Consider the following 12,955-nt stretch of genomic DNA (forward strand, 5'->3'; position numbering starts at 1 on the left):
TGTGCCTTGTGGTCTGAACAACACACAAAATGCTGGAGGAATTCAGCAGGCGAGGGTGCATCTATGGAAAAAAAGTACAGTCAACGTTTCAGACCGAGACCCTTGTGGTCTAAATCACTCTTTGTGCCGCATTTTAAAGCGCTGACCCTGATTTCAGCGGGTTGTGGCTGAAAGAGTTGACGGTCCTTTGCAGGGAAACCTTGCATTGACACGGTGAGACCGTAGACTGAATGGGATTTTAAAATCCAGAAAGGTCACCTCCACCCTCAAACCTCTTCTCCCTCCTGTCCAAATGGTCGCGATTTATCCACATCAGAGAGCGGCCCGGAACACATCACCTCCCCTTGTTCTGCCGATCAGCTGCTATCCCCGAGCCTCTTTCGGCTCCTCCCAAAGCACGTCTACCTTAAACTTCCTGGGATTCCTTTTCTTGCAGGCACCCACAGGAAAGTAAAGACATCCAAAGAATCTTTGAAAAACGGTGCTCAACAGGACCGGCAAACGGACAATCGTGCAAATAATAGTTTAGAAATTGCCGAGAACATGAGCCTGAAAGTGAGTCTAATGTAAAACTACTTGAAACAGTCAACAGCTAAAAGCTACTTCGATTAGTTCCAGTCCTGTCCTGTCCTTCCCACATGTTCCACTTGACTACTGAATGGAGCGAGTTCGTCGCAGAAATGTCAACTGAGTAAAAGACAAAAAGCCACAGTAAAAAAAAATAAGTTGCACGTTTATTTCCTGAAAATGTGAACACACATTTTAGAAACCAAACTTCCATTTTCAACACGAGGCGTTACGTAGAAAGGATTGTTGTATTTCCCCCCCACTGATAACGGGGAACGCCGCAGTCTGCGATTTTAACCTATAGTCAACTCCAGCGCCCGGCAATTGGCTGGAGATGGCATGAGATACCGTGGCCGAGCTCAAAAGTAACCAAGGCCCTAAGAAAACTGAGGTTATTTTAAAATAAAGTGAAGAAGGATGAACTTACGATCAAAATTACGTGGAAATTCACTCTGGAAAGGGAGAGTCTGAAATGATTGCATACTGCCCATTCAAAATTCTTGCGGAGTTTGACGCCACCTGGTAGTCATTTGTTGCAGTAACAACACGGTAGCCTCAGGTTCAATGTTACTTTGAGTGTCATCCGCTATCCACAATTTAGAAACTCGACACCGTTAATAGGTGCTGCATTATTTAAACATTCAGTGGCAGTTAAATACGGAACACGAACATGAGAACGTCCTAATGTGTTGTATCTGTTTACTGAAATCGATTCACAATATTTCGGTACGGAAATCCATTTCTTGTACTTTTTTTCTCCATAATGTGCCGAGATAAAGTCGTTTCAATTGTCTGAATTTTTGTGTGGGGGTGATGATGTGGGAGAAACTCGTAAGAAAATTTAAATCTTTCAAAAACCATCTGAAACAAAGGTAAACCTTGTCCAACTGATTTAAAACACGTTAAAAGTGGCAACACGTTTCCTAGTTGCGATCCACCTTATGGTTCATCAATAAAAATGTATTAAATTAGCATATTATCCTTAATTACTCAGCTCCTCACAAAGGGTTGGTTCTACTTCACACATTAATTAAAAGAGAAAATACATAATTGGTTTGTTTTTACCAAATTAAGCGACTATTACTTGTTGAGTTCGACTTTCAAAGGATAAAAGGCAATTTACCTGCAAAGGCTGCGGCGCTTCGGTTCAGTATTGAAAACCCTACCGCTTCTGTGGTTCCGCCATAACAGAAAGGGTTCCCTACTTAAATTAATTATTCAGAATCACTCAGTGCAAAAACTTAAAAACACCTAACAGCCGGCTACGATCCTTCTGGGTGACGCTGAATAGTTTAGCAGGAAATCAGATACAGGTGAAGAATTCAATTACTTAATGGAACCCAAGGGTTGTGCTGAATGTTTTCCAGGACCCTCCAGTAGATCAATTGCTATGCGTTATATTGCATAGTGAATAAACTACAAATCATTCCCATCATTACTCGCTCAGCAATTTTACATGGAAAACCGCAGTATTGTTTTACAGACTGGCCACACGACAGGGCCAACTTAATACAAGGTTTCTTGCATACCAGTTTGCTTTTTCCTTTTTTGATTAAAAATCTGCCTGACAGGTTTGCTGGGTTGGTTTTATACAGATTAGTTTAAAATGCAGTGTTTTATTTTAGGAGATTTTTTTTAAAAGTCTGGCGATTCTATCAAAGATTTTAAAGGACACTTTCAATGCATACCAGACATGCTAGCTTGCAATATTATGCAATCGAGTTCAAAAAAAAGCTAGTAATGTTTGTCTTCGACCTTCTATTTTAGGAATTCTATCTATGGTGTAACCATTACAAATTCATTGAAACATCTTACATATAACAGCTCAAAATCAACGAATGTGTTTACAAAGTCGGGCTTCGCCGCCCAATTTTTAAGAATTTATTTCCATTAAATGAACCCACTTGTTTCTCTGGAACTATCAAGTGCGTTTAAAAATGTTTGTATGGCGATTCTATTTCCCTCTAATATTATTCAGAACCTGTTGTCTCCTGCAGGAATCGATGAAGCCGGGACAGGGTGATGGCTGGCGACTTTGGACTGTCAGGATATCTTTGTTGTGACTACTGAGGATGATATACTCTGTGGACCCAGTCTAATCATCTGCCAGCGAGCAAAGAATTTTGCAGCGACATTTCCCTGAAACTGAAATAAAGGAGGGGAGAACTCCCTACTTTGGAGCTCAGCTCGCTGATAATCCTCTTCGTTTGAGGGCGGCTGCACCCAACCTCTCGGCTGCGAGTGTCCCCGGAGCGCGCGCTTCTCCTTTTCCTTCCCCATTACGTCATGCCGATTGTTTTGGTCCGTCCGGCCAATCGGACGCAGTGCCTGGATTCTACGGGAGCCGGAATGGGCCCGTCTTCGCGCCAGGATTTCCCCATCCGTACCATAACGCATTGCGCAGGATGCACAGCCCGATCCTGCGGCTTTAACAGCTCTGACATGGAAACCCCATTGCAGTTTCACGATTTCATCCAGGAGCAGCAGCACAACCAGCAGAGAGGCGAGCAGCCGCACGAATGGATCCGATGCAACTGCCCGCGTGTCAGCGCCGCTGGCGACAGCCGGCTTCTGTGTAATTCCTCCCCGGTCACTTTCCGGACCAATTCTCCCCTCTCCTCCTCTTCCAGGCAAGGTAGTCAGCTGAACGTCAGCGAGCTTTCACCGTCCTCCGCCAGTCATGCCAGCTCCTCTCGGCACTACCACCAGCACCGGCAGCCCAGCCCCACCAACCACCGCAGAGAGAGCAACCCCTTCACCGAAATAGCCATGAGCAGCTGCAGGTACAACGGCGGCGTGATGCGGCCGCTCAGCAACCTGAGTTCGTCCAGGAGGAACCTGCATGAGCTGGACTCGGAATCGCAGCCCCTTCAGCCCATCTTCACCACTGTCGCCCCGGAGATCGTGGTCTCGAAGCCGGAGCAAAACAACTCCACCGCGGTCGTTTCTTATGGGGGCAGCGGGAGTGCCGGTGGCGGCGCAGGAAACAGTGGAAATAACAGTAAATCGAGCAAAAAGAAAAATAATAACATTGGCTACAAGCTGGGACATAGAAGAGCTTTGTTTGAGAAAAGAAAACGATTGAGCGACTATGCTTTGATCTTTGGTATGTTTGGGATTGTAGTGATGGTGATTGAGACTGAGCTTGCGTGGGGGGCCTATCAAAAGGTAAGCCACATTTCTGGGGTCTTTTTTTGTCTTTATGCAGTTGCCTCATCACCAGCATGCAGCGTATCCGAGAAAACTGCTTTGTACTTTTACATTAGCAATTTAAATTTTAAGCGCTTATTGCAAAAGTTAATCAGTGTTCAACTTGATATTGTGATATACACTCCTAGATAATGAACATTCCGTCTGTGTTTAGGTTTTACTTTTAAAGTTTAATTTCCAGCTCATGTTCAACACTCAAATATGTTTCTTTTATATTACAGGGTTCTCTGTACTCATTAGCTCTAAAATGCCTTATTAGCCTTTCTACCATCATTCTGCTTGGTCTGATCATTGTATATCACGCGCGGGAAATTCAGGTAACTATATTTTTACTAAAACAGTAACTCTTTAATCTGACAGGCGGATGTTAGTAAGCGTATGTTCGACTGCACGATTATTTCATTTATTGTTGAACCGGGACTTCAGATCGATGCTCAATTCAGAATTAAACACAAACATTCACAAAGTAGATCTGTAAAAGTATTAAATAGTCTTTTCTTTAGCCATGGGGTAATCGGCTTATTACATTAATACTAAGAATATTCATAAGTTAATTTTGGTTTCGATAAAAGTTGTTTTCAGGAACTAAATCCCAAGGTTCAAAATACTTTAAGTCGTAGGAAATGTAATTAAACTGTTACTAATTTCTCATCATTCTGAATGTCTTGGATGGGGATTTATAGTCATAAATACTAACGTCTCACAAGTCATAATACTAACGTTTTTCAAACTTTCCAGTATTTCTATTGCCAAAATAACCAGAAGTATATTTAATGTTACGTATAATATATTCCAGGTATCTGTATTCCATAGCTGATTAGTAAATACGGTGTGTAATGATGCATCTGTAATCAATAATACTCTGCGTGCCATTTTTCTATCTAGCGCTATCGAAGCATCTTTCATTCATTATTTTCAGATAAGCAAGTTTCGGTCAGTGGTTTGTAAAGGGGCTGAACTACAGCAATTGAGCCGTTCAACTTTTTTTAAATTTCGGAGCCGGGAATGTATTTTTATGTTACACGGGCAATTGCCAGGAGTGATTACTTAACCGAGCAAAAGAAGCGCGATTAATCCAGGGATTTGTTTGCACGATTCTTAAATGACTTTAATTCAAGTATAACGTCTTTCGAGGTTTTTCTGAACCATTCTGGGCTAGATGCTTTGTTAATAGACGTTGGTTTGACTGAACGAGGGTTTCCTGGGGCAGAAAATAATTCCGGTGTTCTGTGTTGGGAAGTAAATTGGACCAGTAAAACGGCTACATTTCCCGGAAGGTGGTGGTTTGATCTGAACCGCTCCATCATTATTGGAGTGCCCCTTCGTTCTATACAGGACTATCACGCTTAACATTGAATTGCATCACACGGGGAGAAATACAAAGTGAGATTCTTAGTTCTAGCGCAAGGCTTGTAAATACGTAATCATTTAAAGTGTGGTAGATTACTGAAAGAAAATATTCAGTGATATTTCGTAAGTGCAAACTAGACCCTTCAGCACGCATCTTTAAAAATAAACAACCCGTCGATTTCGATATCTAAATGTTTGTAATTAATTGCCCGGAAGCGAGTTTTAAAATCTAGTTCCAACGGAGCATTCACATTAGAGCTGCCGCTTCAGACTCAGATAACATAAGACCTATAAATGACCCTCTGATGTTAGGAAACAAAGTATTTAATAAAGTGAGAATGACCCCAACAATAACAGTAAGTACTTCGGGTTACTATGCAACCGATTTGTAAGCTAACGTTAGTGTTGGATTTGACGCCGGGGGAGCAAGAAGGGGGTACCCGGAGCGCGATGGAGTCTCGGTTAAATGAGGCCGAATGGAGAGGCATTGAAAGCGTCTTCATTCAAACTTTCGGGGTTGTGTGATAGTGCCCCCCTCCAACGGCTTGAAGTTCGATAAGCAGAATCGGCGCTGTCTGTCCGGCGGGTAGAATGCATGGTTGAGCTTGATAAGTGAGAAGCTTCACACAACTGAGGCTGAAGTTGTTCTTTTGAGTGTTGTAATAGTTGAAGGGAGAATGCCTGTGATTCTGTCACCAGTGGAGTTACTCACGGCGAGTGCAGGGGTGCTAAGTGAAGGCACGAGGTGATAAAACACGGCGAGTTGGCCCGAGCCAGGAGAGCCGCACTCCGGCAGGAGAAGCAAGCAGTCTCTGATATTGCGGGCACTGCAGATCTGGAGTCCAAGGGGAAACGTTAAGAATCTCCGGGGAGACGATACACGGCGGCGCTATCAGCTCCTGGTCTGATGGCGAGCCCACTCGAAACGCGAAGCTTACCTCTCCTGCAGATGGTGTCTGACCTGTCCCGAATTCTTGAGGTCTGACAGTGCTGTCAATGTTTGAATACGTCTCAGTAGCGATACTGGGAACCCGAGAATGAAGGAGGGACGTGTTCCGACAATAATCAAAGGTCATGGCTTTGATTTAGCGGGTAGAGGAAAGGCCCAGTTAATTAACTGGTGTAGCCAAGGCCAGTAACACGGTGAATGTGCATTCTAATTGCATAAACGGGTTTGGCTAAATACACTCAAGAAATAATGAAAGTTAGTTCAACACATAAAGTCATTTTGGCCATAGAACCATGACACTTTACACACTCAACGTTTTAAGAACAGCTTCTTCCCCTCTTCCATCAGTCCATGAACACTATTTCGCTATCCCTCTTGTGCACTGTTTATTTATCATTATAACTTAGCCTACTTTTCTTATGTCTTGCGTCATATTGTGACCACAAAACAACAAACTTTGATCAGGTGTGTGTCAGTGGTAATTAACCAGACCGATTCTATACAGCTAGAGTCTAGGAGGATCTAGACCAGGGGCCACAGCCTGGGGCAGGGTAAGGGTTGGACAGTGGTGGCGCTGGAAGACATGTAGGGCTGAGAAGAGGGGAAATTTCTTCATTCAAAGGGTGGTTGTCCTGTGAAATTCTCTGGGAAGGCTGTGGAGACCAACTGAATGAATGTGTTTTTTAAGAGAGAGGCAGATGTTTAGCTGAGATATCACATAGTAAAGAGAGAGAGAGCGACAGTTTGGTTTTGAGATAGAGGACATATATGCTAGAAGAATGGAGGACTACATCAGAGGGAAAGTTTAGAGTTGGTGAAAAGATTGGGACAACATTGTGGGCTGGAGGGCCTAAATTATGCTGTACTTTTCTGTGTTCTAGCTGAAAGGGCAGAATGGCTGACTCCTGCTCCTTTGTTGTGATGTTTTTAAAAGTTGTTGGATTGCCATTCAGCTAAAAACAACTCGCTCATTAATGTCACTAATTAGACAAAGGGACCTGTGATCCCTTGCCAGTTCTGGGGTTGTGTCATATGGTAAGTTTTACTGTCCTTGTGACAATTAGGAAAGCGCAATAAATACCGATGGGCAGGTATCACTGGGATCTGAAGTGCAGAAAGCAGTGGTTGATGTTTGAACAGTGCATGTCATTGGATTGTGACTATTGAACAGATATCAGATATATTTGCAGTCTCACCATATCAGCTGATAGTATCATCAAAAGGAAATTGAAGAGTGCTTTAACTGCATTTGGAAGTAAGTGGGCTCCTGGTTATGGTTATTGAGGCGAGTCTCCTCCTACAGTGGTTGCACTCAGAAATGATTAAATAAATTACTCCAGTGAAGTTAGCTGGGTATTTAAGGATGGGATCGGTTGTCCATTTCTCCCATATTTCCAAGCCCCAGTATGCCCCAGTTCAAGTCCAAGAAGGAGAAAATGGAGAAAGTTACTTCGTGCTTTTGACCATTTTTCAGATTTGGTACTTTCCATTAAATCTATAAATAACTAATGAGTTATTAACAATAAAGAACAGCACACACATCTTATGATGATTAGATTTTAAGCAATTTTCAGTCTATTTCTACTATTTGAATAATCCTGTTAGAATATTGGCTGTCCAGATTTTTGGAGACTGATTTTGAAGTCTTGGCATCTGCTGCTGCAATAAAATTAATATTGATCACTTTCTGTGCTTTGTGCTCACTCAGCCTCTTCATGTAGCAGAGGGGAGATTTTCAGGTGAAGATTATTTTCTGTATGTAATGGAGGAAAATCCAGACATTCTTTATAAATGCTTTTCTAACCCTCACATAAAGGAAGCAATGTAAGAAATATTGTGTAAAATATTTACAATCAATAGAATGGCAGATGGGTGAAAATGTTACAGAATTAAACAAAGTTCATGAGTAGTGTTTGATTTTTAAATCTTTATTTTGTAGTGGGAAATATTTTGGAATTTGAATGCTGATGCATAGATTTGAGTTTAATTTCAAATGTTCATATTAAAAAACACTAAAACAAATCCTCTGCTTAGAGTATAGATTTATCCTAAGTTCAATAACACAACCCTAACAGGCATTTGAAATTTACAATGATAATTGGTGCTGGGTATCACTGACCTGGCCAGTAGTAATAGAAGCACACACAGAATGCTGGAGGTACTCAGCAGGTCAGACAGTATCTATGGAGAGGAATGAAAAAGCAATATTTCAGTCTGAGACCAGCATCTGCAGAATATTAGTAATAGAGACATACTTCAACCTGGGGTCCACAGACCCCTGGCTTAATAGTATTGGTCCAGAGCATAAAAAAGTTTGGGAGCCCCTAGTAGACTATCAATTGAAACTTCTCCGAATTCTCCTAAAACATCATTTTTCTGACCTTGCTATTTTGTTTTTTTTTTCCCACTCAATACATGAACTTGTTTCTTAAATTTAATAAGATGCACACATTTCAGTTAAATAAACCAGAATGGTGTCAAGAACATTTGGGACACTTCAGTGTGAAATACATGGGAACACTTCTGGTGCTCTGCAGTTTGACTTGCCTTCTCGCATTATCTACACCTGATTTGAATTCTTAAATTGTGGCCCAATCGGCTTTTCCATGTGGATGTAATGTTGATCTAGTTGACAAATGATCGGGAAACCATCTCCTGGTCTTGACCAATGTTTGTCTGCCAACCAATATTAATGAGGTATATAATTCCACAGGGAGCCAATGCATGAACTGTTCTCAAATTGGATTCAGCATTTCCCTTCCTTAGGGAAGTGAGGATATTGGGAAACTGCCTTTAAACCACTTAAAGAAGTTGTGCATAGTTCCTCATAAAAACAAGTTTCTTTGTCTTCATGTATTTACTGTTTTATCATGTGAACCAGATAGGTTTCGAAGTTACCAGAGCAACACACAAAATCCTGGAGGAACTCAGCAGGTCAGGCAGCATCTGTGGAAGGGACTGAATAGTCAGCGTTTTGGGAAGACTCTTGTTCAGGTCACAAGTGCTTACAAAAGGTCTTGGCCTGAAATATCAACTGTTCATTCCCGGCCACAGATGCAGTTGGAGCTGCTGAGTTCCTGCAGCATTTTGTGTGCACACTCTGGATTTTCAGCATCTCCAGAGTCTCCTGTGTCTCTGAAGTTCCCAGGTTTAGGTGTACATTCACTGCTGATTGTGCTAATCTGATTTGTGAGGTAAAAATGCACTGGTTTCAGACTCCCAGTGGTTAGGAAAGGAGATGAGGGCTGCTTTAGGATTGGTCAAGTGTGGACTTGAGGGTGAAAAAATGATTATAGGCTGACATTATGTATCTGTCTCCACACTTCAGTGTGCTCTCACTGGCCTTCAAGCAGAATAATGCTATTAAACTCTCTACTGTTCTACACAGATTATTTAGTTTGTGTTGTGACATTAAGTTTGAGAGGAAAGTAAATGTGTTGGAAGTTTCTCCGACAAAAAAAATACTTGTCAGCAGCCATTTGGTTATCTTAGTAAATCAGGTGTCAGCTGCTGGCGGGAGAAAATGTAGTCGTTTTGATGGCAACAAATAATGAATGATTATAAATGCAGACTTTGCATTATTATAAGCTGAGGCATTCCAGCAGAGTGAAACGTGCCAAACGCCTTTGCTGGAAATCAGTACTAGTCCGCGTTATGATCACCCCCATCCCCAGAACTAACCGAGTTTGCAGCGGCAGAAACAGGAGCGAGAACAGGAAGGATGGGGCAACCCAGGCGCGGTCCGCTTTAGCGGCTTCGGGGTGTGGTGTTGGTGAACGCTGGTGTCTGGAAAGTCACCAGTGTCGTGGAGATGTCACTGCCAGGCCACCGCCAGGCTAATTCTGGAAAGCGTGAGATACCTAGACTTAGAAAGCCGGTCCTAAAGCAAGCAATCACACCCGTGCCTCTCACGTGCAGAACATGGAAAGGCGAGGAGCCATTCCGGATACCCACACCACACCATCCGGATGACTTGTCGCCACGTTTTCACGGTATGCTGACGAACGACTCAGTGCTACTGGTTCGCACTGCCTCATACCGCAGTGTGTGGGTGGAGGATGCTGGCGGCTGAACATTTTGTTTTCTGTTTGCCAAACGGGTGGGGTAATATAAAAGTCAGTCCCTTCCCCCGGGAAAGCCATTTAAACGCACCGAGTTGTTGGGCACTTTGATCTCATTGCGGGCACGGTCCGCTGTCTGCATGAAACGGTCCACAGGGGATATTGTTGTATTGGAATTGCCGGACAGTTACGGCAACAGTCGTGCTACTCGCGATTTAATGTCTGTGTCCTCATCCACCGAGCAAGACCTCTCTCCGAAGTTCGCAAAGAAAGTTTCTGAAACTGGTTCCGCGTCGGATAGGTGTTTATTTCTTTTACAATCTCAATCGAGTGTTCAATGCCTTCATCTACAAAAAAAAAGGCTGGTTTAGTTAAGGCGACGGTTTTCTCAGACCTATAATTTCTTTTGTCAAACAACTTTCAGTACCCTTCAGTTTCGGGGTCCGGAATTATCTGTTTCCCCTCCGACATTTTGAGAAATGGACGATGTCTATGCCCGATTATTCCAACTCGGGAAGCTTGTTGAACACTAATAGCCAGAAGGAATTGCCAGAGTGCGGCCCGGTGGCAAGGAGGCCCGTTATAATTGGAGACTACAGTCGGCTGCACACTCGCACTCAGAAATACAGGCACTTCAGTGTACTCCGACTGCACGCTTTTGTGAATAAACAGGATCAAATCTTACCCATACCTGCTTCCAAACCCTCACCTCACCTTTTACTAATTCCCTCTCGACTTTCCTAATCCCCCTTTCCTGTTCACCAACTTTTTTTTTCTTCAGTGACTCTTATCTGAAAGTCAGGGTCAGAAACTATATCAAGTAGCAGAGTATATGGTTGGTCGACACAAGTCTGATTGCTGGCTCAGTGACTGAAAAGCAGAAGAAGGTAGTATTACTGGTACTGTATGATGTACTTGGGCTGCTTTAAATTTCAGATTAAGTTGCATGTGATCAGGAACTGGAGTAGGCCAGTTGGCTCCTTGAGCTTAATCTGCCTGCCATTTAATAAAATTGTGGCTGATCTGATTCCAGTCTGAACTCTAATCACGACTTTTCACCCCCTTGTTTATCTGTCTGCTGCCACCTTAAGAATATTTACATCCTCCTTGGCCACTACTTTTGGACTAAGCACTTTAAAGATATTGTAGAGATTTTTTTAAAAAAATGCAGTATCTCTGTCTTAAGTGAGTGACATATTACTTTTAAACAAAGATGCTATATACTCCCATAAAAAGAAACATGATTTCTGCATCACAAACAAGAGAAAATCTGCAGGTGCTGGAAATCCGAGCAACTCACTCAAAATGCTGGAGGAACTCAGCAGGCCAGGCAGCAACTATGGAAAAGAGTAGAGTTGATGTTTTGGGCCTGAAGGGTCTTGGCCTGAAATGTCGACCGTACTCTTTTCCATCAACACTGCCAGGCCTGCCGAGTTCCTCCAGAGTTTTGTGTGTGTTGCTATGATTTCTGCACAATTCCTTTCAGAACCCCTTGGGATTTTATATGCTTCTATCAAAATCCTTCCCCCTCATCTATACTCCTGAGAATACAGACTCAGATTTATTTATCACATGTACATCAAAACATACAGTGAAATGTATTGTTTGTGTTAACAACCAACATACCTAACCCCTCTAGTTTTTCCTCTTTGGATAACATACCCCTTCCAGTTATTAACTTAGTAAACCTTCTCTGGACTGGTTCAAGACGTCAGTAAGCTTCTTTAAATAAGGAAGTTATCTTTATGCACAGAACTCAGTCTACCTGTGGTCTCAATGATGCCCACTATAACTGAAGCATAACTTCCTTTTTCTACCCCCCTCAGTAAACAAATGCTTCTGTTAGCTTCCACAATTACCTGCAGAACCTGCACAGTAGCTTTGATAAAACTCCACTTACCCTTTCAATTTCAGATTGACAGGTGGCAATTTTTAACACATGCACTTATTCATTGTGTGTTATAGCTGAAATGTGAATATCAGAGCTCCCATAATTCTTGACTTTTTTGAATAATGAACAAATTGGCTACTAGAACCAGATGTTACATGTGCGGGGGCTCAAGCTCCACTTCATTGGACCTTTGGATTTGAAAGTGCTCCTTTCTGGTCTGGTAGAAGCAGCATGGTTTATTCTACAACCAAGTATATTTGCACTAATAACAAAATTACAGTGGCATATTTATATTAAAACCATGATTCTCTTTTTGAAATAGGCATTTTGAAGATGAATTTTTAAATCTTTAATTATTAAGTAAGGATTAAATGGAAAATTGCATAGATTAATACCAGATTAGGGATATGGAGTACTATACAAACTATATTGTAACACTTTTTGAAGTATTGGGAACTTTTAGTGTTGTGGAGAATGATCCATTGCCATACATTTTATTTTTAAATTCATGGTAATGAAGAAGTTTATATTCCTGATGACATGTTATATTTAACATCTTATTGGACGATTGCAGCTGTGGTCTCTAATCTGTCCTCTTTCCTTGTGCACTGAGGGATATCTTTGTTATTTATTTGTAATATCTCAATTGCGTTTATATCCTTTGTGAACCATTGCTAGTAAGATTGCACAAAATGTGATATGATACGTAATAAGTGCAGCACACTCACAGTGGACAGGTACTGCATGATTTTGACTATGTTTTCCAGTGTCCCACAATAAAGAAGTGGAATTTTACATTCCAGTATTGAAATTATTATGCTTCTTCACTGCATTTGGAAGCCATGTTTAAATTCAGTGAACAGGGTAGCTTTGTTGGACTTGGAAACCTGTTGGAAAAATTAGGGCAAGAGCAGCAAGTCAAACAGA

At 42.0% G+C, this 12,955-nt stretch overlaps 1 protein-coding gene across 2 annotated transcripts in view; it reads left to right on the forward strand.

Moving 5' to 3' along the window:
- The first annotated feature begins 2,309 nt into the window (after window positions 1-2,309).
- The window catches only part of LOC132393657 (small conductance calcium-activated potassium channel protein 2), a 107,704-nt gene continuing 97,058 nt past the window's right edge, over window positions 2,310-12,955 (forward strand). For both annotated transcript variants that reach the window (XM_059969067.1, XM_059969069.1), the window contains exons 1-2: window positions 2,310-3,735; window positions 3,999-4,094. In XM_059969067.1, coding sequence (XP_059825050.1) covers window positions 2,854-3,735; window positions 3,999-4,094 — 978 coding nt within the window. In that variant the 5' untranslated portion in view covers window positions 2,310-2,853. The remainder of the gene's footprint in view (window positions 3,736-3,998; window positions 4,095-12,955) is intronic.

This window comes from Hypanus sabinus, chromosome 5 (assembly GCF_030144855.1).
Source record: "Hypanus sabinus isolate sHypSab1 chromosome 5, sHypSab1.hap1, whole genome shotgun sequence".
NCBI classification, from domain to species: domain Eukaryota; kingdom Metazoa; phylum Chordata; class Chondrichthyes; order Myliobatiformes; family Dasyatidae; genus Hypanus; species Hypanus sabinus.